The 23,819-nt window shown below is 42.4% G+C and overlaps 1 protein-coding gene across 7 annotated transcripts in view; it reads right to left on the reverse strand.

Annotated features, from left to right (window-relative positions):
- Positions 1 to 23,819, reverse strand: part of arhgef6 (Rac/Cdc42 guanine nucleotide exchange factor (GEF) 6) — a 251,316-nt gene that overhangs the window by 216,637 nt on the left and 10,860 nt on the right. For 3 of the 7 annotated variants that reach the window (XM_059976675.1, XM_059976674.1, XM_059976676.1), the window contains exon 2: positions 22,059 to 22,142. The exons of 2 other annotated variants lie outside the window; for them this stretch is intronic. In XM_059976675.1, coding sequence (XP_059832658.1) covers positions 22,059 to 22,142 — 84 coding nt within the window. Of the gene's footprint in view, positions 1 to 22,058; positions 22,143 to 22,282; positions 22,323 to 22,419; positions 22,600 to 23,819 lie in introns of those variants that run through there. 2 more of the 7 variants (XM_059976678.1, XM_059976679.1) reach the window with 2 other exon arrangements.

The following is a 23,819-nucleotide window of genomic DNA, read 5'->3' on the forward strand; positions in this document are numbered from 1 at the left end:
AAGGTCAGTGCCTTTAAGCCGTTACGTTTCGTAAATTCTTCGTGGGAAAGAGTTCGACTTCGGTGACTGAAGCAAAATGACGTGAAAGAATTTAAATCGTCTTAAAAAGTCTCTCCTTTAAATGGACTGTGGGCATTTTGAACTTTTGGCAATACTACTTTAAAGAACTGTTTTTGCAACATCGCTTTAAGAACGGTTTGAGCCGCATTGCTTTAAGAACTGTTTAAGCTGCCGTACAGCAGCTGATTTCCGGTTACGTTAGTGATATGTTTACTTTTGGGGGGTTTGTTTTCAGTGTTTAATAAACGTGTTATTTGTTATATAAACCCTTGCCTAACTCATATATTTATTGTTACCTGAATGCGTAACGTAAATATGGGGGCTCGTCTGGGATTGGACCGTTTGAGTTTAAATGCTTGCTAACTTTTGAATCGGTGTTTTGGAAAAGGGGAATACTCATTTTGTTTGTTTGATTGGCATGTGAGTGGTATTCGGCAATGATGAATATTGATGAGTTTCTGGTTTCGCCAGACGTGGAGTTGTTAGTGAAAGCGAGAAAAACTGAGGTGTCTGAGATAGCTAATAAATTGCAACTTAAAGGTATTTTGCAGACTACATCTAAGGCTGTTATACAGAGAAAAATCGCGTCACACTTTGTGGATTCGGGTGTTTTTGATGAATCAATTTTAGAGTCGTTTCCTATAAGTAATCTGGAGATGCAGTTGCAAATCGAACAAATGATGTTGGAGCGTTGTAAGTTAGAGGCTGAACAAAAACAGAGAGAATTTCAATATGCAATGGAGGAATTAAGGTCTGGGAATCAGTCTTCTGGTTCTAGAAAGCCGTTTGTTGCTAGTCAAGAAATTAAATTGGTCCCTCCATTTAGTGAAACAGAAGTGGAAAGATATTTTCAACATTTTGAAACTATTGCTCGGATGTCAGAATGGCTGAGAGATAAATGGTCAGTGTTGTTGCAGGGTGTAATTAAAGGTAAAGCACAGCAAGTTTACACAGCTTTAACTGCTACGCAAGCACTTGATTATGATATTGTGAAAATGCATATTCTAAAAGCATACAAATTAGTCCCAGAAGCATATAGAGAAAGATTCAGAAGTTTGAAAAAGTCTGTGGAAAAAATTTATGTGGAATTTGCCTATGATAAAGCTGTGTGTTTTGAGAGATGGGTTTCTTCTAAAAATGTAAATGGGGACAATGATGCATTGAGAGAGCTGATTTTAATGGAGGAATTTAAAAGAGGCATTCCTGCAGAAGTAAGGACCTACTTAAATGAGAGGGATAGTGATAAATTGCAGGACTGTGCTAGATTAGCTGATGAGTATGTTTTAATCCATAAGAATAAATTTCCTCAGGGTAGAATTTTTAAGAAGAAAAATAACATGGAGACTCAAGGTAAATCAGAAATTAAATTAGAAGTTAATGAGAAAGGTAAGGAGGAAGGAAAACCTGTGAAGGAAAGACAGTTTAGTCTTACTTGTAACTATTGTAAGAAGCCTGGCCATGTAATAGCTAATTGTTTCAGATTGAAAAAGAAAGAGAAGGAAGCAGTTCCAGATGCTTGTGTGCAACATACTGAAGCACCTGTAAAGTTACAGGGTTTGATAAACACAAATGAGGCTTTGTTAGAGTCTGACCAAGTTAGAAAAGGATATGATCATTTTATAACTGAAGGGTTTGTATCCTTGAAAGAAGGATCTACTCTGGTGCCAATAAAAATCCTTAGGGATACTGGTGCTTCTCAATCACTGATGTTAGACAGTGTGTTGAAGTTTAATGAAGAGTCTGATACTGGTGAGGTAAATTACATAAGAGGTGTTGGGAGTGATTTTATGCCTGTACATTTACATAAAGTAAATTTAAAGTCAGGGTTAGTTACAGGATTTGTTAAAGTAGGACTACAGCATAGCTTACCTGTGAAGGGTATTTCTTTATTGTTAGGTAATGACTTGGCAGGTGGACAAGTTTTTCCTGAAATGCATTTGTTAATGGAGTCAGAGGAACAAGAGTTGAATTCTAACACAGATTTTTCCTGTGTTGTGACTAGAGCTATGGCTAAAAAGATTGATGCGCAGAATGAGGTTGTCACTCATGACTGTTCAACTCAGGATTCGAATTTTGAGGATGTGTCAGAGACTTTCTTACCTTCGTTGTTTGAACATGATTCTTGGAGTAAGTCTGACTATGAAGATTTATCTCTGTCTCGGAAGGAGATGATAGCAGAGCAGAATAGAGACTCTGAGATTATAAAATTAAGAGAACAAGCTTTACTAGGTAGTGAAATTGAGAAGGTGCCAGTAGGATATTACTTGGAAAAAGGAGTGTTGATGAGGATGTGGAGATCGCCTATAATTCCTGCAGGTGAGGAATGGAATGTTGTTTACCAGGTAGTTGTTCCAAAAGCTTATCGAAATGAGATTTTGACTTTAGCTCATAGTGTGCCTTTAAGTGGACATCAAGGGGTAACTATGGACAAGATTTTAAAACATTTTTACTGGCCTGGTCTAAGAAAAGATGTGGCAATGTTTTGTAAAACATGCCATACTTGTTAAATTGTGGGTAAACCAAATCAAGTTACACCAGTAGCTCCATTACAACCTATTCCAGCATTTGGTGAACCGTTTTCTAAAGTTATTATTGATTGTGTTGGTCCATTACCAAAGACAAAAACTGGTTATCAGTATTTGTTGACTATCATGTGTACTTCGTCTAGGTTTCCAGAGGCAGTAGTACCACTTAGGAATATAAAAGCTAAAACTGTGACAAAAGCTCTTATAGAATTCTTTACTTATTTTGGATTACCTAAATACAAACTGATCAAGGCAGTAATCTTATGTCTGGATTGTTTCAACAGATAGATTATAAATTGGGAGCTAAGCAAATCACTTCGTCTGCATACCACCCAGAGTCGCAAGGTGCTTTGGAGAGGTTTCATTCTACCCTCAAGAATATGATTAGGACATATTGTGTGGAAAATGAAAGTGACTGGGATGAGGGTATAAACTTACTTTTATTTGCAGTAAGGGAATCAGTACAGGAATCTTTAGGTTTTAGTCCATTTGAACTTGTGTTTGGGCATAGAGTTAGAGGACCTTTAGCTTTATTGAAAGAACAGTGGATTAGTAAGGAAATACACACTAATTTGTTGGACTATGTGTTGAAATTTAAGGACAGGTTATATAAAGCTTGTAGCTTAGCTAAGGAAAATTTAAATTTGGCTCAGGAGAAAATGAAGACTTGGTATGATAAAGAAGCTAGGATGAGGATGTTTAAGCCGGGAGATAAGGTGTTGGTTCTTTTCCCAGTGCAGACAAATCCTTTACAAGCTAGATTTCATGGTCCTTATGAAATTGTGTCTAAAATCAATGATGTGGATTATGTGATAAAAACTCCAGATCGTAGAAGGTTAACAAAACTTTGCCATATAAATATGATAAAACTATATTTTGAGAAACAATCTGATACTGTGACTGTTGTGGTTAGTGAGAATGAGTTTGATTTAACTAGGAACATGATAGATGATTCATCTGAATTTCATTCTAAATCCAACATTGTTTCTGTTAGGTTACCAAATTCAACCATTCTGGAAAATGATGATGAGAAATTAGCACATTTACAGCTAGAGCAAAAACAACAGATGAAGGAATTAATTTTTAAATATAAGGATTTCTTTCCAGATGTTCCGAGAAGGACTACTATAGCTTCACATGATATAGATGTTGGAGATGCCAAAACTATTAAACAACATCCATATAGGATGAACATAGAAAAATGTGAACTTGCTGAGAAAGAAATTAAATATATGTTAGAGAATAATATTATTAGACATTCTAACTCGAATTGGAGTTCGCCATGTGTTATGGTGCCAAAACCAGATGGTAGTATTAGGTTTTGTACGGACTATAGGAAGGTGAATGCTGTAACGAAAACAAGTGCATATCCAATTCTTAGAGTAGATGATTGTGTAGATAAAGTTGGAAAAGCAAAGTTCCTTACAAAGATTGATTTATTGAAAGGGTATTGGTGTGTTCTATTATCGGACAGAGGTAGAGAGATTTCTGCATTTGTAACTCCATCTGGGTTATATGAGTATAATGTTCTTCCATTTGGGATGAAGAATGCCCCAGATACTTTCCAGAGGATGATTAACTCTGTGATTCAGGGATTGAAAGATACTGATGCTTACATTGATGATTTAGTGACAGGAAATTATACTTGGGAAGCACACATTATTGCAGAGGAGAAATTATTTGAAAGGCTTTCAAAAGCTAACTTAACTATTAATTTAGCTAAGAGTGAATTTGGACATGCCACAGTGACTTACCTTGGTTATGTTGTGGGTCAAGGTAAGGTAGTTCCTGTTCAGGCAAAGTTGAGGCAATTTTAGAGATTCCCACTCCAACGGGAAAAAAACTCTCAGAAGATTCTTGGGAATGGTAGGATATTATCAAAAATTTTGTAAGAATTTTGCTAATGTTGCCCATCCATTAACTAACCTTCTGCAAAAGAATGTGAAGTTTGTGTGGACAGTGCCTTGTCAAGAAGCATTTGAAAAATTGAAAACAATGATATGTCAACAACCTGTGCTTAAGGCACCCGACTTTGAAAAACCTTTTGCATCAGCTGTAGAAGCTAGTGTTGAGGCTGCGGGAGCAGTATTAATGCAAAAGAATGAGGGTGATTAGGTTGATCATCCAGTAGCTTACTTTTCTAAGAAATTTAATAAGCATCAAAGAAACTATTCGACAATAGAGAAAGAATTGTAATCTCTTGTTTTAGCTTTGGAATATTTTGAGGTATATGTTGGTACGACTCAAAAACCACTTATTGTTTACACTGATCATAATCAGTTAGTTTTTCTGAGTAAGATGAAAAACAAAAACAGAAGATTATTAAATTGGAGTTTGATGTTACAAGAGAACAATATTGTAATAACTCATATTAAAGGTAAAGATAATGTGGTTGCTGATTACCTATCTCGATGTTGAATGTACAATGCGATTTTTTTTATGGAGTGGTTTTTTTCAATTGTAACACTCCTACTGTATTGTGAGTTATAAGCTGTTATATGATGGTACTATATATTATGTATGTTATAAAATTTATACATTTGTTTTTCTTGTAAGCAATTGTTAAAAATTTTTGTTCTTGTCAGACCAAAAATGTTTTTTTTTGGAGGGAGGTGTTACGTATTCGTGACACATGACAGTGGTACCCTTGTCACGTGACTGGGGTTGAAGCTATACTGGACTTGAGGTAATGGTCTTGTGATGGTGGAGTGATGTCATTTTCCCGCCAGTAGAGATCATGTGACAGGTGTTTTTTTTTGAAAGGGTATAAAAGGAAGAACCCACCCTGTGAGGAGGGGGGGGGCAGTTCGTGGCTAGATTTGCCATGTTGACTTCATGCCACTGCGTGATTTAATGCGATGACGCAGTTTACTTGAAGGATGAAGTTTTTATCTAATCCCTAAAGTTTAAAAGGTCATTGCCAGCAGTTTCTTTACAATGCTACTAGTTGAGAATCAGGGGAGAGTGAAGATCGGAGTTCGGGAGTTAAAGATCGAGGAGAATCTATTTCGACGGTGAAACGGGCTCAACCTTGTTTAATCCTTATTCGGAAGGAATTCGTTGACTGTTCTCGTGTTAATCTCTGCGGGATAGCAGAAAAGATTGAGGACAGTGTGATAAAGGAAAGGTCAGTGCCTTTAAGCCGTTACGTTTCGTAAATTCTTCATGGGAAAGAGTTCGACTTCGGGGACTGAAGCAAAATGACGTGAAAGAATTTAAATCGTCTTAAAAAGTCTCTCCTTTAAATGGACTGTGGGCATTTTGAACTTTTGGCAATACTACTTTAAAGAACTGTTTTTGCAACATCGCTTTAAGAACAGTTTGAGCCGCATCGCTTTAAGGACTGTTTAAGCTGCCGCACAGCAGCTGATTTCCGGTAATGTTAGTGATATGTTTACTTTTGGGGGGTTTGTTTTCAGTGTTTAATAAATGTGTTATTTGTTATATAAACCCTTGCTTAACTCATATATTTATCGTTTCCTGAATGCGTAATACCATCCTGATGTATTTCATTTCATAGTCAGGGACTTTAACCAGGCTTGTTCGAAGAAAACCTTGTCCCATTACCATAACCTGCAGTACCAGAATCCCATCTAGACCTTTGTTCTAATAAGATAAGGAATGCCTATGGTTCCATGACCAGATTGCAATTTGGGAAATCTGATCACCTGGCTGTCCTTCTCCTACATGCAGACAGACAGAGGCTAAAGAGCAAAAACTCAAGAGGTAGGGATAACAAAAAGAGCTGGTCACTGGAGGAAGAGGAGTAGTTACAGAGTTGCTGCGAGTCAGTGGACTGTGCTATGTGCAAGGACTTATCTGTGGATGTGAGGGAATGAATACACCACAGTTGTAAAAAAAAATAAAAAAATAATGTGACAACAATTGTAGATGAGTGTGCCCCCACAAAATCATTCAAAGTCTTCCCCAACTAGAAACCCTGGATCAAACATGAGATATGAAATCTGTTGAGGGCCAGATCAGAGTCATTTAAGTCTGGTGACCAACGAAGTGACAAGCAGCCCAGGTGCAATCTCCAGAAAGCCAACTCATGGGCGAAGTGGCAATTCTGGACAAAATTTGACCAGTGAAGGATGTTCGATAGCTGTGTCAGGGCTTGAATGTTATAAGAGACATAGGCAACAACAGGGTTTCACTTCCAGGTTGAGCTCAACGCCTTCTACGCTCGTTTTGATCATCAAACTCAATGATCCTGTGATTTCTGTCTCTAAGGCCAACATACGAGCATACTTCAGGAGGGTGAACCCATGGAAAGCATCCAGCCCACATGGCAAATACTAAAGACCTGTGCTGATAACTGGGATCTTTAACCTCTCGCTTTGGCAGTCTGAGGTACCCACCTTCATCAAGCTGGCTTCAATTATACCAATGCCCAAGAGGACAGGTAACCTGTTTCAATGACTATCATCCAGTAGCACTTACAATCACTGGCATGAAGTGCTTTGAGGGGCTGGTGATGAAACCTATCAACTTCTGTCTGAGAAGAGACTTGGATCCTCTCCAATCTACCTTATCGGCACAATAGGTCTATAGCAAATGCCACCTCATTCAGCTCTTCAATTAACCCTGGAACATCTAAAGATCAGGATGCTCTTTATCGACGTAACACTGATGTAACACTGAGCGTCATAGGAAGTCATTCCTGCCTGTGGCCATCAAGCTTTACAACTCCTCCCTTGGAGTGTCAGACACCTTGAGCCAATAGGCTGGTCCTGGACTTATTTCCACTTGGCATGATTAACTCATTATTTAATTATTTATGGTTTAATATTGCTATATTTCTACTCTATTCTTGGTTGGTGTGGCTGTAACGAAACCCAATTTCCCTCGGGATCAATAAAGTATGTCTGTCTGACTACAGCTCGGCATTCAGTACTATCATCCCCTCAAAACTGATCAATAAACTTCAAAACCTTGGCCTCAATACCTCTGTGCAATTGGACCCTCAATTTTCTCACTTACAGACCCAGTCAGTGCAGATTCACAGCAACATCCCTTCTGCAATCTCTAACAGCACAGTTGCACCCCAACTGTGTACGTAGTCCCCTGCTCTACTTGCTATATATTTATGTCAGTGTGGCTAAGCATAACTCCAATGCCATATTTAAACTTGCTGTTGACACCACTGTTGTTGGCCGAATCAAAGGTGGTGATGAATCAGCATATAAGAAGGAGATTGTAAATCTGATGGAATGGTGCCATCACAACAACTTCTTACTCATGACAACAAGACCAAGGAACTGATTAGTGACATCAGGAGAAAGAAGAGGTCCATGAGCCAGTCCTTATCAGGGGATCAGAGGTGGAGAGGGTCAGCAACTTTAAATTCCTTGGTGTTATCATTTCAGAGGATCTGTCCTGGGTTTAGTGCGCAAGTGGAGTTATGAAGCAAGCACGAGAGTGCCTCTGCTTCCTTAGGAGTTTGTGAAGATTCTGCATCACAGCCTGGTATGAAAACACCAATATATTTGGACAGAAAATCCTACAAAAAGTAGTGGATACGACTGAGTCCATCATGGGTAAAGCCCTCCCCACCATTAAGCACATCTCCATGGAGCATTAGCCCAGAAAAGCAGCATTTGTCATCAGGGATTCCTACTACCTCAGTTACGTTCTCTTCTCACTGCTGCCATTGGGAAGCTGATACAGGAGCCTCAGGACTCACACCACAAGGTTCAAGGACAGCTATCACCCCTCAACTATCAGGCTCTTGAACCACTTGCCCCATCATTGTAATGTTCCCATAACCTATGAACTTACTTACAAGGACTCTTCATCTCCTGTTCTTGGTACTTAGGGTTTAGTTATTTATTATTTCTTTCTTTTTGTATTTGCACAGTTTATGTCTTTCACACAGTGATTGTATGCCCAGTTCATGCATTTTTTTTCATTGATTCTATTATGGTTATCGGATATATTGAGTATGCCTCTAAGAAAATGAATCTCAGGGTTGTATATGGTGACATACATGTACTTTGATAATAAATTTACCTTGAACTTGTCTTGCATAATGTTCATACAGATCAAATCATTACACAATATATTGAGGTAGAAAAGGTAAAACAGTAACAGAATGAAGAATAAAGAGTAAAAGCCACCGATAAAGTGCAGTGCAGGCAAATAATAAAGTGCAAGATTATAATGAGGTAAATTGTGGGGGGAACAGGTAAGGTTGTTAAGTAACTACAATAACTTGGCAATATAGTTAATTAACTTTGAAGTGTTAAAGTAGATGAGCCCCTGGACAGCATCACTTAACCAACACCTAAAACAACTGATCTGGGAGATTTTCACAGTGCTAACCTAAGCCATAACCACATGGAAAGGTGGAGGAGATTCAAGAGCACAACCTACACCTATTCTGATGTGTTTGTGATATCCTCTGCTCCATGTGGGAGTGTTATATTGTAAATCCTCCGCTCCTTATGGGAGAGTTACATTGTGATATCCTCTGCTTCATGCGGGAGAGTTACATTGTGATATCCTCTACTCCATGTGGGAGTGTTATGTTGTGAATCCTCTGCTCCTTGTGGGAGAGTTACATTGTGATATCCTCTGTTTCATGTGGGAGAGTTACATTGTGATATCCTCTACTCCATGTGGGAGTGTTACATTGTGATATCCTCTGCTTCGTGTGGGAGAGTTACATTGTGATATCCTCTACTCCATGTGGGAGTGTTATATTCACAAACTGGCACTACAGCTGTCTACATTACATCAACCAGTATACTCCAAGATCTCTGAACTTCAAGACTTCTCTCAATATAAAACAGTAAAAGAAAGTTTTACAATGATCAATTTGAGCGTTTCAACAGGAGTAGGATGTGTTTGAGCCTCCTCTGTCATTCCATGAGACCAGCGTGCCTCAACACATGGTAACCAAATTCACTTGCACTTTTCCTAAGGAAAATACCAGAAATCTTCCAACATTAAAGGAAAATGGAAACTTTTAAGGCTAAGATCAACAGATTGTTAAGAACAGAGGGAGAAATATTAAAGATTGTTCAATGTCATTTCCAGTACACAAGTATAAAAGAGATTGAAATAATTATTACTCTGGATCCAATGCAGCACAAAACAACACAATAAGATAAAGCACACAATAATAAAAAAATTAAGTATAAATACGTAGGATAGTTTATATACAAAGACATTGTATGTCCATAAAGTAACAGTTGGCACAGAAGTGTCTGCACAAAGGATGACTCTGACAGGAAATGATAAAGTAGGGGTGGTGGGTTTGAGGGTGGAGGCATTGATTGGTCTTACTGTTGGGGAAAGGAGCATAACACTAATAAGTGTCATGGAGATGCAGACTGGTCATGAGCTGAACAGGCTGGGAAGGCCAAATGGCATTGTTGTGTTCCTACATTTCTGGGACAGGCTCAGGCACATGTTGAGGGAACTTGAAGTGCAGGAAGATCAGGAGGAAGCAGAGAGGTGGCTAAAGAGATTGTGGAGGCATTAGTAATGATCTTTCAAGAATCATTAGATTCTGGAATGGTTCCAGAGGACTGGAAAATTTCAAATGTCACTCCACTCTTCAAGGGAGAAAGGAAGAAAGGAAATTACAGACCAGTTAATCTGACCTCAGTGGCTGGGAAGATGATGGAATCAATTATTCAGTATGAGGTCTCTGGGTACTTGGAGGCACAAAAATAGGCTGTAGTCAGCATGGTTTCTTCAAGGGAAAATCTTGCCTGACAAATCCATTGGAATTCTTTGGAAAAAAAACAAACAGAATAGACAAAGGAGAATCACTTGATGTGTACAGGTGTCCCCCCCTTTACAAAGGTAGAGCATTCCTATGAAACCTTTCTTAAGCCAAAATGGCATAAAGTGAAGAACCATTAATTTATATTGGGGAAAAAATCTGTAAAAGCGAAAATCCTCTTTGTAATGTGAAAACAGGTTACTAATGTAGGTCTTTTGTAAAAGCAAAGTGGTGTAAAACGAACAATCGTAAAGCGGGGGACACCTGTACTTGGATTTTCAAAGGCCTTTGACAAGTTGCCACACATGAGGGTGTTCAACAAGCCCATGGTATTACAGGAAAGATCCTAGTATGGATAAAGCAGTGGCTGATTGGCAGGAGGCAAAGAGTGGGATGAAGGGAGCCTTTTCTGGCTGGCTGCTGGTGGCTGGATTGGAGCCTTTTCTGGCTGGCTGGATTGTTTGGGGCCCTGTATGATGGTAAGAGAGGAGGTGTAGGGACAGGTGTAGCACTTACGTTTGCAGGGATAAGTGCCAGGTGGGAGATCTGTGGGGAGGGACGTGTGGACCAGGCAGTCACGGAGGGAACGATCCCTGCAAAAAGCAGAAGAGGGGTAGAGAGGGAAAGATGTCCTTAGTGGTGGGGTCCTGATGAAGGTGGCAGAAGTTGTGGAGGATAATATGCTGGATCCGGAGGCTGGTGGGGTGATAGGTGAGGACAAGGGGGACACGGTCCCTGTTGTGGTGACAGGAGAATGCGGTGAGGGCCGAAGTGCGGGAAATGGAGGAGATGCGGGTGAGGGGAAGATAGGTAGGACAGGTAGTTTTAAGGAAGTAGAAAGATTACAGAAGCACTTAGACTGATTAGGAGAATGAGCTAAGAAATGGCAGATGGAATAGTGTCAGAAAGCATACGGTCATGGTAGAAGAAACAAAAGGGTTGACTATTTTCTAAATGGAGAGAAAATACAAAAATAAACTTAAGTGCAAAGGACCTTGGGAGTCCTTGTGTAGGATTCCCTAAAGATTAATTTGCAGGTTGAGTCTGTGGTAAGGAAGGCAAATGCAATGTTAGCATTCATTTCAAGAGGAATAGAATACAAAAGCAAAGATATGCTCTTGAGACTTCATAACTGGTAAGGCCTCACTTGGGGTACTGTGAGCAAGTTTGGGCCCCTTATCTTAGAAAGGATGTGCTGAACCTGGAGAGAGTTCAAAGGAGGTTCACAAAAATTATTCCAGGATTGAATGGCTTGTCATATAAAGATCGTTTGATGGCTCTGGGCTTGTATTCAGTAGAATTCATTGAAACAAAAGAGTGGTGAGTGCGTACAATGGGCTGTAGGCGGCAGTGGTGAAGGCAGAAACAATAGGGTCTTTTAAGAGACTCCTGAATGGATACATGGAGCTAAGAAAAATAGAGAGCTACGGGTAAGCCTCGGCAGTTCTAAGGACAGGACATGTTCAGCACAGTTTTGTGGGCCGAAAGGCTTGTATTGTGCTGTAGGTTTTCTATGTTTCTATGAAACTTATCGAATGGTGAAAGGCCTTGATAGAGTGGACCTGGAGAGGATATTTCAAATGGTGGGAGAGTCCAGAGGACACAGCCTTAGAATAAAGAGGTATCCTTTTAGAACGGAGATGAAATTTCTTTAGCCAGAGAGTGGTGAATCTATGGAATTCTTAGCCACAGGCAGCTGTAGAGGTCAAGTCTTCATGTATGTTTAAGGCAGAGGTTGATAGATTCTTGATTGGTCAGGACATGAAGGGATACGGGGAGAAGGTAGGACAATGGGGCTGCAAGGAAAATTGGATCAGCCATGATGAAATTGTGGAGCAGATGCCATAGGCCAAATGCCTAATTCTGTTCCTATATCTTATGGATTCTGTATACACTTCCCACAGCTACCAGATACTTTTCTTCAACTAAAACTACTTCTTCTGAACTGGAAACACAATGAAATCTGCAGATGCTGGAAACTCAAGCAACACACAAAATGCTGGTGGAGCGCAGCAGGCCAGGCAGCATCAATAGCAAGAAGTACAGTCGACGTTTCGGGCCAAGACCCTTCATCAGGACTAACTGAAAGAAAGGATAGTAAGAGATTTGAAAGTGGGAGAGGGAGGGGGAAATCCAAAATGATAGGAGAAGACAGGAGCAGGAGGGATGAAGCTAAGAGCTGGAAAGTTGATTGGCAAAAGGGATACACAGCTTAAGAAGACATATCAGAATGAGAATGGGACGTGGAATTAAAATGTGTGGCCACTGGGAGATTCTGCTTTCTCTGGCAGACAGAGCGTAGGTGTTCAGCGACACAGTCTCCCAGTCTGCGTTGGGTCTCACCAATATATAGAAGGCTGCACCAGGAGCACCGGACATAGTATATCACACCAGCCGAGTCACAAGTGAAGTGTCGCCTCACCTGGAAGACTGGCCCTGAATGGTGGTGAGGGAGGAAGCATAAGGGTAGGTGTAGCACTTGTTCCGCTTGCAAGGATAAGTGCCAGGAGGGAGATCGGTGGGAAGGGATGGGGGGCACGGATGAATGGACAAGGGAGTCGTGTAGGGAGCAATCCCTACGGAAAGCAGAAAGTGGGGGGGGGGGGGGGGGAGGGAAAGATGTGCTTGGTGGTGGGATCCCGTTAGAGGTGGCAGAAGTCACGGAGGATTATATGTTGGACCCAGAGGCTGATGGGGTGGTAGGTGAGGACAAGAGGAACCCTATCCCGAGTGAGGTGGTGGGTAGATGGGGTGAAGGCAGACGTGCAGGAAATGGGAGAGATGCATTTGAGAGCAGAATTGATAGTGGAGGAAGGGTATCTCCTTTGTCCTGGAATGAAAAACCTAATCTTGAGAACACATACGGTGGAGGCAGAGGAATTGCGAGGAGGGGTGGGAAGAGGAATAGTCCAGGTAGCTGTGAGAGTCGTAGGCTTATAGCAGATATCAGCAGATAAGCTGTCTCCAGAGATAGAGACAAAAAGATCAAGAAAGGGGAGGGAGATGTGGTAAATGAACCAGGTAAATTTGAGGGCAGGGTGAAAGTTGCAGGCAAAATTAATGAAGTCAACGAGCTCAGTATGCGTGCAGGAAGCAGTGCCAAAGCAGTCGTTGATGTAGCGAAGGAAAAGAGGGGGACGGATACCCGTATAGGCTTGGAACATGGACTGTACCACAAAGCCAACAAAAAGGCAGGCATAACTGGGACCCATATGGGTTCCCATGGCTACACCTTTGGTTCCTTTAGAGGAGCCAAAAGCAGAAATTATTAAGAGTAAGGACTAATTCCGCCACAGTGGCCATGTATTTTAATTCCACATCCCATTTCCATTCTGATATGTCTATCCATGGCCTCCTCTACTGTCAAGATGACTCCTCTACGGTCAGTTGTGGAGAGCACCCTCTTCTTTGTGGTGGCGTGCTGGGGAGGCAGCATTAAGAAGAGGGACACCTCACGTCTTAATAAGCTGGTAAGGAAGGCGGGCTCTGTCGTGGGCACAGAACTGGAGAGTATGACATCGGTGGTAGAGCGGAGGGCACTTAGTAGGCAACGGTCAGTCATGGAAAACCCTGAACATCCTCTGCACAGCACCATCCAGAGACAGAGAAGCAGCTTCAGCGGCAGGTTGCTGTCAATGCAATGCTCCTCAGACAGGATGAAGAGATCATTACTCCCCAACGCCATTCGGCTCTACAATTCAACCACCAGGGGCAAGACATGTTAAATTGCCGGGGTTAGGACTGAGCTTAAGTTACCACTCAATGCACTTTAGTAAACTATTTAAGAACTTTTTAAAAGCTATTTATTAATGCTTTTTGGGAGGTTGATTTTAGATGCATATCATATTTATACTGAGTTAAATACTGTAGGTAATTAGTTTTGCTACAATAAGTGTATGGAACACTGGAAAAATGTTTGAATTTCCCTTTGGGGATGAATAAAGTATCTATCTAAGATGAAGCCACACTCAGGTTGGAGGAACAAAACCTTATATTCCATCTGGGTAGCCTCCAACCTGATGGCATGAACATTGATTTCTCTAACTTCTGTTAATGCCCCCCTCCCCTTCTTACCCCATCACTTACTTACTTATTAATTATTTTCCCCCTTTTCTTCTTTTCTCTCTCTGTCCCTCTCACAATCACTCCTTGCCTGCTCTCCATATCCCTCTGGTGCTCCTCTTCCCCCTTTCTTTCTCCCTAGGCCTCCCGTCCCATGATCCTCTTCCTTCTCCAGCTGTGTATCCCTTTTGCCAATCACCTTTCCACCTCTTAGCTTCATCCCACCCCCTCCTGTCCTCTCCTATCATTTCAGATCTCCCCTTCCCCCTCCCACTTGCAAATCTCTTTCTATCTCTTCTTTCAGTTAGTCCTGACAAAGGGTCTCGGACCAAAACGTCGACTGTACTTCTTCCTATAGATGCTGCCTGGCCTGCTGCATTCCACCAGCATTTTGTGTGCTTCTTCTGAACTGGGATCAATTGCAACCTGCAAGTTCCCTTTTAAAACTGTACTTTTGGGATGATCTTGCACTTCTGTGATCTCCTGGGGGATTTGGCAAGGAGTGCATCTATGGTGTCGCTAGGGGTGGCTGAGCTGATTCCTAATGGTAGAACACGAATCCGTGGTCAGTGCATTATTCCAGGCTAATTCAAGCGTTGAGAAAAATTAAAATCAATGAGGATGAGAGCAGAAAACGAATAGGTGTTCAGTGACAAATGGTCTCTATCTTGCTGCTGCCAGTGGAAGGTATCACACGGCAAGGTTCGATTGCCTCGATAGCTTGTGGCTATGGACTCACTTTTGGCTGTGGTTTGATGTTTAATGTCATTAGCACTGAACTGATCGATGTAATTTGCCATGGAACTGGATCTGCAGATTGGCCTGAGACATGGCTCTGAAATGACTGGCTTGGTGGTTGTGGCCTTGGCCATCGTCTCCTGGACTGGCTTCACTTGCCTTGGTGGCTCGTGGCTGCTGACTCAATTTTGGGGACTCTGCATATTGATGTTTAACGTTCAATGTGTTATTGGTTTGTTTGTTTTTTTTAAATTGTTAAAGTGATTTGGGTCTTTTTTCCAAAAGACCATAAGACCACAAGACACTGGAGCAGTATTAGGCCATTCAGCCCATTGAGTCTGCTCCGCCATTCGATCAAGGCTGATCCCAGATCCCACTCAACCCCCATACACCTGCCTTCTCAAATACCATCTATAAATATGCTGATGATACAACTATTGTTGGTAGAATCTTAGATGGAGATGAGAGGGTGTACAGGAGCGAGATATGCCAACTAGTGGAGTGGTGTCACAGTAACAAACTTGTCAGTAAGACAAAAGAGCTTTTTTGGACTTCTGGAAAGGTAAGATGAAGGAACACATACCAATCCTCATAGAGGGATCAGAAGTGGAGCATGAGAGCAGTTTCAAGTTCCTGGGTGTCAAGATCTCAGAGGATCTAACTTGGTCCCAACGTATCAATGTAGTTATAAAAACAAGGCAAGACAGCGACTATACTTCATTAGGAGTTTGAAGAGATTTGGTATGTCAATAAACACACTCAAAATCTTCTATAGATGTACTACGGACAGCATTCTGACAGGCTGCATCACTGTCTGGTATGGGAGTGGCAGAGTGTCCTACAGCACAGGACCAAAAGAATCTGCAGAGGGTTGTAAATTTAGTCAGCTCCATCTTGGGTAATAGTCTACAAGGGACCCAGGACATCTTCAAGGAGCGTTGTCTCAGAAAGGCAGCGTCCATTATTAAGAACCTCCAGCACCCAGGGCATGCCTTTTCTCACTTTATCATCAGGCAGGAGGTACAGAAGCCTGAAAGCACACACTCAACAATTCATGAACAGCTTCTGAAGACCATAATATATAAGAGCAGAAGTAGGCCATTCAGCCCATTGAATCTGCACCACCATTCAATCATGGGCTGACCCAATTCTTCTAGTCATCCCCACTCTCCTGCTTTCACCCCATACCCTTTGATGCCCTGGCTAATCAAGAACCTATCTAACTCTGCCTTAAATATACCCAAAGACTTGGTCTCCACAGCCACTCATGGCAACAAATTCCACAGATTTAATGCCCTCTGACTAAAGTAATTTCTCTGCACCTCAGTTCTAAAAGGCCATCCTTCAATCCTGAAGTCATGCCCTGTCCTAGAATCCCCTACCATGGGAAATAACTTTGCCATATCTAATTTGTTCAGGCCCTTTAATATTCAGAATGTTTCTATGAGATTCCCCCTCATTATCCTGAACTCCAGGGAATACAGCCCGCTGCCAGACATTCCTTATACAGTAACCCTTTCATTCCTGGAATCATTTTTGTGAATCTTCTCTGAACCCTCTCCAATGTCAGTATATTCTTTCTAAAATAAGCCCAAAACTGCACACAATACTCCAAGTGTGGTCTCATGAGTGCCTTATAGAGCCTGAACATCACATCTCTGTTCTTATATTCTATACTTCCAGAAATGAATGCCAACATTGCATTCACCGTCTTCACAACCGACTCAACCTGGAGGTTAACCTTTAGGATATCTTGCACAAGGACTCCCAAGTCCCTTTGCACCTCTGCATTTTGAATTCTCTCCCCAGCTAAATAATAGTCTGCCCATTCAATCCTTCCACCAAAGTGCATGACCATACACTTTCCAACATTGTATTTCATTTGCCACTTCTTTGACCATTCCCCTAAAGTATCTAAGTCTCTCTGCAGGGTCTCTATTTCCTCAACACTACCTGCTCTTCCACCTATCTTTGTATCACTGGCAAATTTAGCCACAAATCCATTAATACCATAGTCCAAATCACATTACATTGTAATATACATTGTAAAACCAGAAACTTCACTGGTAACCAGCAGTCAGCCAGAATCCCTTTATTCCCACTCTCTGTTTTCTGCCCACCAGCCAATGTTCCACCTACACTAGTAACTTCCCTGTAATTCCATGGGCTCTTATCTTGCTAAGCAGCCTCACGTGCATCATCTTGTCAAACGCCTTCTGAAAATCCAAGTACACCACGTCTACTGGATCTCCTTTGTCTACCCTGCTTGTAATTTCCTCAAAGAATTGCAGTAGGTTTGTCAGGCAGGATTTTCCTTTCAGGAAACCATGCTGGCTTTGGCCTATCTTGTCATGTGCCTTCAGGTATTCCATAATCTCATCCCTTAACAATCAATTCCATTTACTTCCCAACCACAGATGTCAGGCTAACAGGTCTATAGTTTCCTTTCTGCTGCCTCCCACCCTTCTTAAATAATGGAGTAACATTTGTAATTTTCCAGTCATCCAGTACGATACCAGAATCTATCGACTCTTGAAAGATCATCGTTAATGCCTTCGCAATCTCTCCAGCTACTTCCTTCAAAACCCGAGGGTGCATTCTATCAGGTCCAGGAGATTTATCCACCCTCAGACCATTAAGCTTCCTGAGCACCTTCTCAGTCGTAATTTTCACTGCACAAACTTCACTTCCCCGACTCTCTTGAATGTCCGATATACTGCAGACATCTTCCACTGTGAAGACTGATGCAAAATACGCATTCAGTTCTCTACAGCTCTCGTTACAATATCTCCAGCATCATTTTGTTTTGGTCCTATATCTACCCTCGACTCTCTGCCATCCGATTCCTAAATGGACATTGAATCCTTGGACACTACCTCACTTTTTTGAATATATATTATTTCTATTTCTTTGCACAATTTTTAATCTTTTCAATATACGTAAACTGTAATTGATTTATTATTTTGTTTCTTTTTCTTCTATATTATGTATTGCATTGAACTGCTGCTGCTAAGTTAACAAATTTCAGGACACATGCCAGCGATAATAAACCTGATTCTGATTCAGCTTTTAAAGCTTCAGCATTATCTCCTTGCTTTTATATTCTATTCTCCTTGAAATAAATGCTAACATTGCATTTGCCTTTTTTACTACAGACTCGATCTGTAAATTATCCTTCTGGGAGTCTTGTACCAGACAGCTAAGTCCCTTTCCACCTTTAATGTCTGAATCTTCCCCCCATTTAGATAATAGTCCACACTATTCTTCCTTTTACCAAAATGAATTATCAGACATTTCCCAACACTGACACTTTTTTGCCCACTCTTCCAATTTGTCTAGATCCTGCTGCAATTGCATTGCTTCCTCACCACTACCTACTCCTCCACCTATCTTCGTATTATCTGCAAACTTTGTTACAAAGCCATCAATTCCATTATCCAAATCATTGATACACAATGTGAAAAGTCACGGTCCCAATATTGATCCGAAGACCACTACTAGTCACTGGCAGCCAAATAGAAAAGGCTCCCTCTATTCCCACTCACTGCCTCCTGCCTGTCAGCCATTCCTCTATCCATGTCAGTATATTTCCATAATACCACAGATTTTTATCTTAAGCAGCCTCATGTATAGCACCTTTTCAAATTCCTTCTGAAAACCCACGTAAATGACATCCACTGCCTCTCCTTTGTCCACCCAGCTTGTTACTTCCTCGATGAACTCTACAGATGTCAGAAACCATGCTGACTTTATCATTTGTCTCCAAGAACCCAGAAACCTCATCCTTAATAATAGACTCCAACACCTTCCCAACCACTGAGGTTAGGCTAACTAACCTATAATTTCTTTTCTTTTGCCTTCCTCCCTTCATCAAGAGTGGAGTGACATTTGCAATCTTCCAGTCCTCTAGGGACATGCCAGAGTCAAGTGATTCTTGAAAGATCATGACCAATGTATCTGTGATCTCTTCAGCAACCTCTCTTCAGGTCCAGGTGGCTATCCACCTTAAAACCTTTCAGTTTGCCTGGCACTTTTTTCTTTGTAATAGCAATGGCACTCATTCCTGCTTCCTGGCATTCACAGACCTCTGGCACACTGCTAGTATCTTCCACAGTGAAGTCTGATGCAAAGTACCCATTTATCTACCATTTCTTTGCCCCCATTACTACCTCATCGGCATCATTTTACAGTGGTCCAATATCAACACCTATCAGCCTTTTACTGTTTATGTAACTGAAAAAACTTTTGCTATCATTATTGGCTGGTTCGCCCTCATAGTTCATCTTTTTCCTTCTTATAGTTTTTCAGCTGCCTTTTGTTGTGTTTTTATTGGACAGGTGGGGCTTGTCACCTGTGGACGGCAGTCCGCTTAGGAGAAGGAAAACTGGGGAACTCACTGCATGGGCAACAGCTAGTTCTTCAAATCTTCCCACCCAGGCTTGTGCCCTGGAGAGGACACAGTCCACCAGAGGCTCAAACCCATGATCCCTGGGATCGATGGCTGCCTACTACTACTACAAAAGCTTCCTAATCATCCAACTTCCCACTCACTTTTGCTACTTTATATTCCCTTTCCTTGACTTTTATGCAGTCCTTAACTTCCCTTGACAGCCACAGTTGCTTACCCCTGCCATTTGAGAACAACTTCTTCTGTAAGACATATCTGTCCTGCACCTTGTGAACTATTCCCTGAAACTTCAGCCACCATCCTACCGTCTCTGCCGTCATCCCGCTAGTATCCCCCTCCAACCTACCTGGGCAAGCTCCTCTCTCATGCCTCTATAATTTCCTTTATTCCATTGCGAAACTGATACATGGAACGTGCTTCTCCCTCTCAAATTGCAGTATGAATTCAATCTAATTATGATCACTACCTCCTTAAGGGTTCCTATACATTAATTTCCCTAATAAGATCTGGGTTATTACACAACACCCAATCTAAGATACCCCCTCTCTGTGCAGGCTCAAGCACAAGCTGCTCTAAAAAGCCATCTCAAAGGCATTCAGCAAACTCCTTCTTTTGTGATCCGTCACCAACCTGACTTTCCCAAGCCCCTTACATATGAACGTCCCTCATTACAATTGTGACATTACCATTATTACATGTCTTTTCCAGCTCTCACTGCAAGCTCAACCCCACATCTTGACTACTACTTGGAGGCCTATATATGATTCCCATAATGGTTTTTTCCGCTTCTGCAGTTTCTTAACTCCACCCACAAAAATTCAACGTTCTCTGACCCTAAGTCACCCCTTTCTAAAGATGTAATTCCACCTCTTACCAACAGAGCCGCACCACGGCCTATGCCTTCCTGCCTGTCCTTTCAATACAAAGTATATCCTTTGATGTTAAGTTCCCAACTATGGCCCTCTTCAGCCGTGACTCAATGATGCCCACAAAGTCATACTGACCAACTTTGGATTGCACCACAAGTTCGTCCACCTTATTCCAAGGCTACATGCATTTAAATACAGAACTTTCAGTCCTGTGCTCCTTGCCCCTTTGAATTTTGCCTCTGTGGTACAGTTTAACTCTTGGCTCTGTCTGCACTTGCACCCAAACCATGGCTTATCCTTCCTTCCATTCACTTAACACCCATCATCTACTTGGTTCATCCTCAGTTCATCATTTTGGTTTCCATCCCCCTGCCATGTTAGTGTGAACCACTCCAAACAGGTCCAGTAAACCTGCCCACAAGAATATTGGTCCCCCTCAGATTCAAGTGCAACCCATCCCTTCTGTACAGGTCACACCTGCCCCAGAAGAGGTCCCAATGATCCAGTAATCTGAATCCCTGCCCCTGCTCCAATTCTTCAGCCATGCATTTATCCGCCAGCTCATTCTATTCCTATCCTCACTGTCATGTGGCAAAAGCAGCATTCCCGAGATTACTACCCTTGAGGTCCTGCTTCTCAGCTCCCTTCCTAACTCACTATATTCTTTTTTCAGGACCTTTACCCTTTTTCTACCTCTGTCGTTGGTACCAATATGTACCACAACTTCTGGCTGCTCATCCTCCCTTTTCAGGATTTTATGGACACCTTCAGAAACATCGTGTTCCCTGGCACATTTGATAGTCTTGTTGTATAGGTTCTATGATGTTTCTTTATTTTGTGGCTGCCTGCAAGAAGATGAATCTCAAGGTTGTATACTCCATGCATACTTCAAATTTGTTGCCACAGATGGCTGCAGAGGGCAAGTCACTGGGTGTATTTAAAACAGAGACCGATAGGTTCTTGTAGGGGTGAGGGAGTGGAGGATAAGGGAGATAGAGAGAAGGTAGGGGGAAAAAATCAGCAGTGCAGAGCAGACTAGATGTGCTAATTGGCCTAATTCTGCACTGTACCTTCTGGTCTTGCCTTTCAGTCTTCCCTCAGCTAAAACCTGGCCCATATACACCCTCTCCCTACCTGTCACTCCCAGAACAACAACATTCGCCACCATCAGGGGCAATAAAACCAGTGACCTACATTACGAGCCAGTAACCGGGATAATCAGACAGTAATCAGCATAATCAGACAATAACCAAACAAATAATGTAACCAAAAGTCAATGTAATCACTGAACAGCTAGTGAAACCAGTGAATAATCAAACGGTCATCGGCATTACCACAGTATTAAGTATAACCGAGCAGGGTAACCAGGCCTCGACTCCCTTCCTCCACCCACCGGCGCCTCGGCCTATAGTCCCACCACCCAACCCAAACACCTCACCCAGGCGTCAGCCTCCACTCCCAGCTCCCGGACCCGGCCTTATTTCTCCCTGTCTCGGTCCTCTCCGCCCGGGCCTCGGCCTCGATTCCCAGCACCTCGGCTCCGACCGGGCCGGGCCCTCGGTTTGGGATTACCCCCACCATTCCCATTCGGGCCTGGCCTGAAATCTCCACGTTCCCGCTCTTCCCCCCACCAAGCCTCGGCCTGGATTCGGCGCTCTCACCTCGATCTGCAGCGCGCTGAGGCCGCGCAGGAACTCGCGGATATTGTTGCAGCTATCGTTGTCGGTGCGGGGCTCAGCACAAACCTGTGGAGAAGCAGAGGCTGCGGTCAGACAACCGGGGACAGGCCGCGATCCCCGTGCTCACCTCCGGCCGCCACTCCCGGCCCCGCTCCAGGAAGCCGCGCTGCTCACGGAAATGACACCACATCCCGGGATCCACTCACCCGGCACCAGATCCATTCCCCAGCCTGGGGTCCTCTCCCTGGCACCAGGACCCAACCTGTACCGCTCCCCGGGGTGTAATCCGTTCACCTGGCCCTGGGATCAACTCCCCGTGATATTCCAATGTAGATCCTTTCACCTGCCCAACACTCGTTCGCCAGGGACCTCCACCACCCAGGATATGTTCCCTTCTCGCTGCTGCCATCAGGAAAAGCGCACAGGAGCCTCAAGACTCTCCAGCAGCTCCAGCAAGTTATTTCCCCTCAGCCATTAGGGAATAACTTCACCTGCCCCGTCTTTGAACTGTTCCCACAACCTATGGAGTCATTTTCAAGGGCACTTCCTCTCATTCTTAATATTTATTGCATATTTTTTATTATTACTATTATTGTCTCTTTTTTATATTTGCGGCTTAGTTTCTTTTGCACATTGGTTGTGAATTTTGTTCTGTGTGGTCTTTCATTGATTCTGTTGTGCTTCACTGTATTTACTGTGGATGGCTGCAAGAAAATAAATCTCACTGTTGCTAATGGTGACATATAGGTACCTTGAGAATAAATTTACTTTGAACTCCCCTGATATTCCATGTAAATTTACTCCCACAAACAGGATCCACTCAACTGGGCTCATTCTGATAGATCTGCACCTATGGGCAGGGAATACACTCAATAGTTCAGCACTCACTCACTTCGGCTCACAATCAACTCCCCCCTGTAACTGCCCTGTAGATCCACTCTCATCAACAAAGGATCCACTCACCCTGGCAAGGCTTCATCTATATCCGGCCTAGGATCCACTCTCCTGGCCCAGAATCAGACATCAACACACACAAAATACTGGAGGAACTCAGCAGGTCTGGCAGCATCGATAGAGGGGAATGAAAGTTTAGGACCAAGACACTTTGCAGGTCTATTAATTTCCCTCCATAGATGCTACCTGACCTGCTGAGTTCTTCCAGAATTTTGTGTATGTTGATTGACATTTCCAGCATCCGCGCTCTTTCATGTTTCCGGAATGATACAGTATAGAAACAGGCCTTTCAGCCCCATTGCTCCATTCTGACCAAGATTTCCATCTCATTTCATCCTTCTGAAATTTAGAATCTAAACCTTTCCTATCCATGTACCAGTCCAAGTGCCTTTTAAATGTTGTTATGTACTAGCCTCGACCACTTCCTCTATTTACCCACCAATCTCTATGTGAAGAAGTCACCCCTCAGGTCTCATTTAAATCTCTCCCTCTCACTGTAAACCCATGCCCTCTGGTTTTCAAATCCCATTTCCTGGTCGAATGACTATCTATCCATGCCCCTCAAGATTATGTACATCTATATGATCACCCCTCATTCTCCTGCACTTCAACAAATTGGAAAGATTTCCAGCACCTGCAAATTTTCCCATTTGCAATCTTACTAATTTAATTCCGATAAAAGGGTAACCAAATCTGTTCACAATAGTCCATGTGCAGTCTTGCTAACATTTTATACAACTGCAACAGAACTCCCAACTCCTATACTCAATGCTTTTCTACACCACCCTG

Source organism: Hypanus sabinus, chromosome 8 (assembly GCF_030144855.1).
Source record: "Hypanus sabinus isolate sHypSab1 chromosome 8, sHypSab1.hap1, whole genome shotgun sequence".
Lineage (NCBI taxonomy): Eukaryota > Metazoa > Chordata > Chondrichthyes > Myliobatiformes > Dasyatidae > Hypanus > Hypanus sabinus.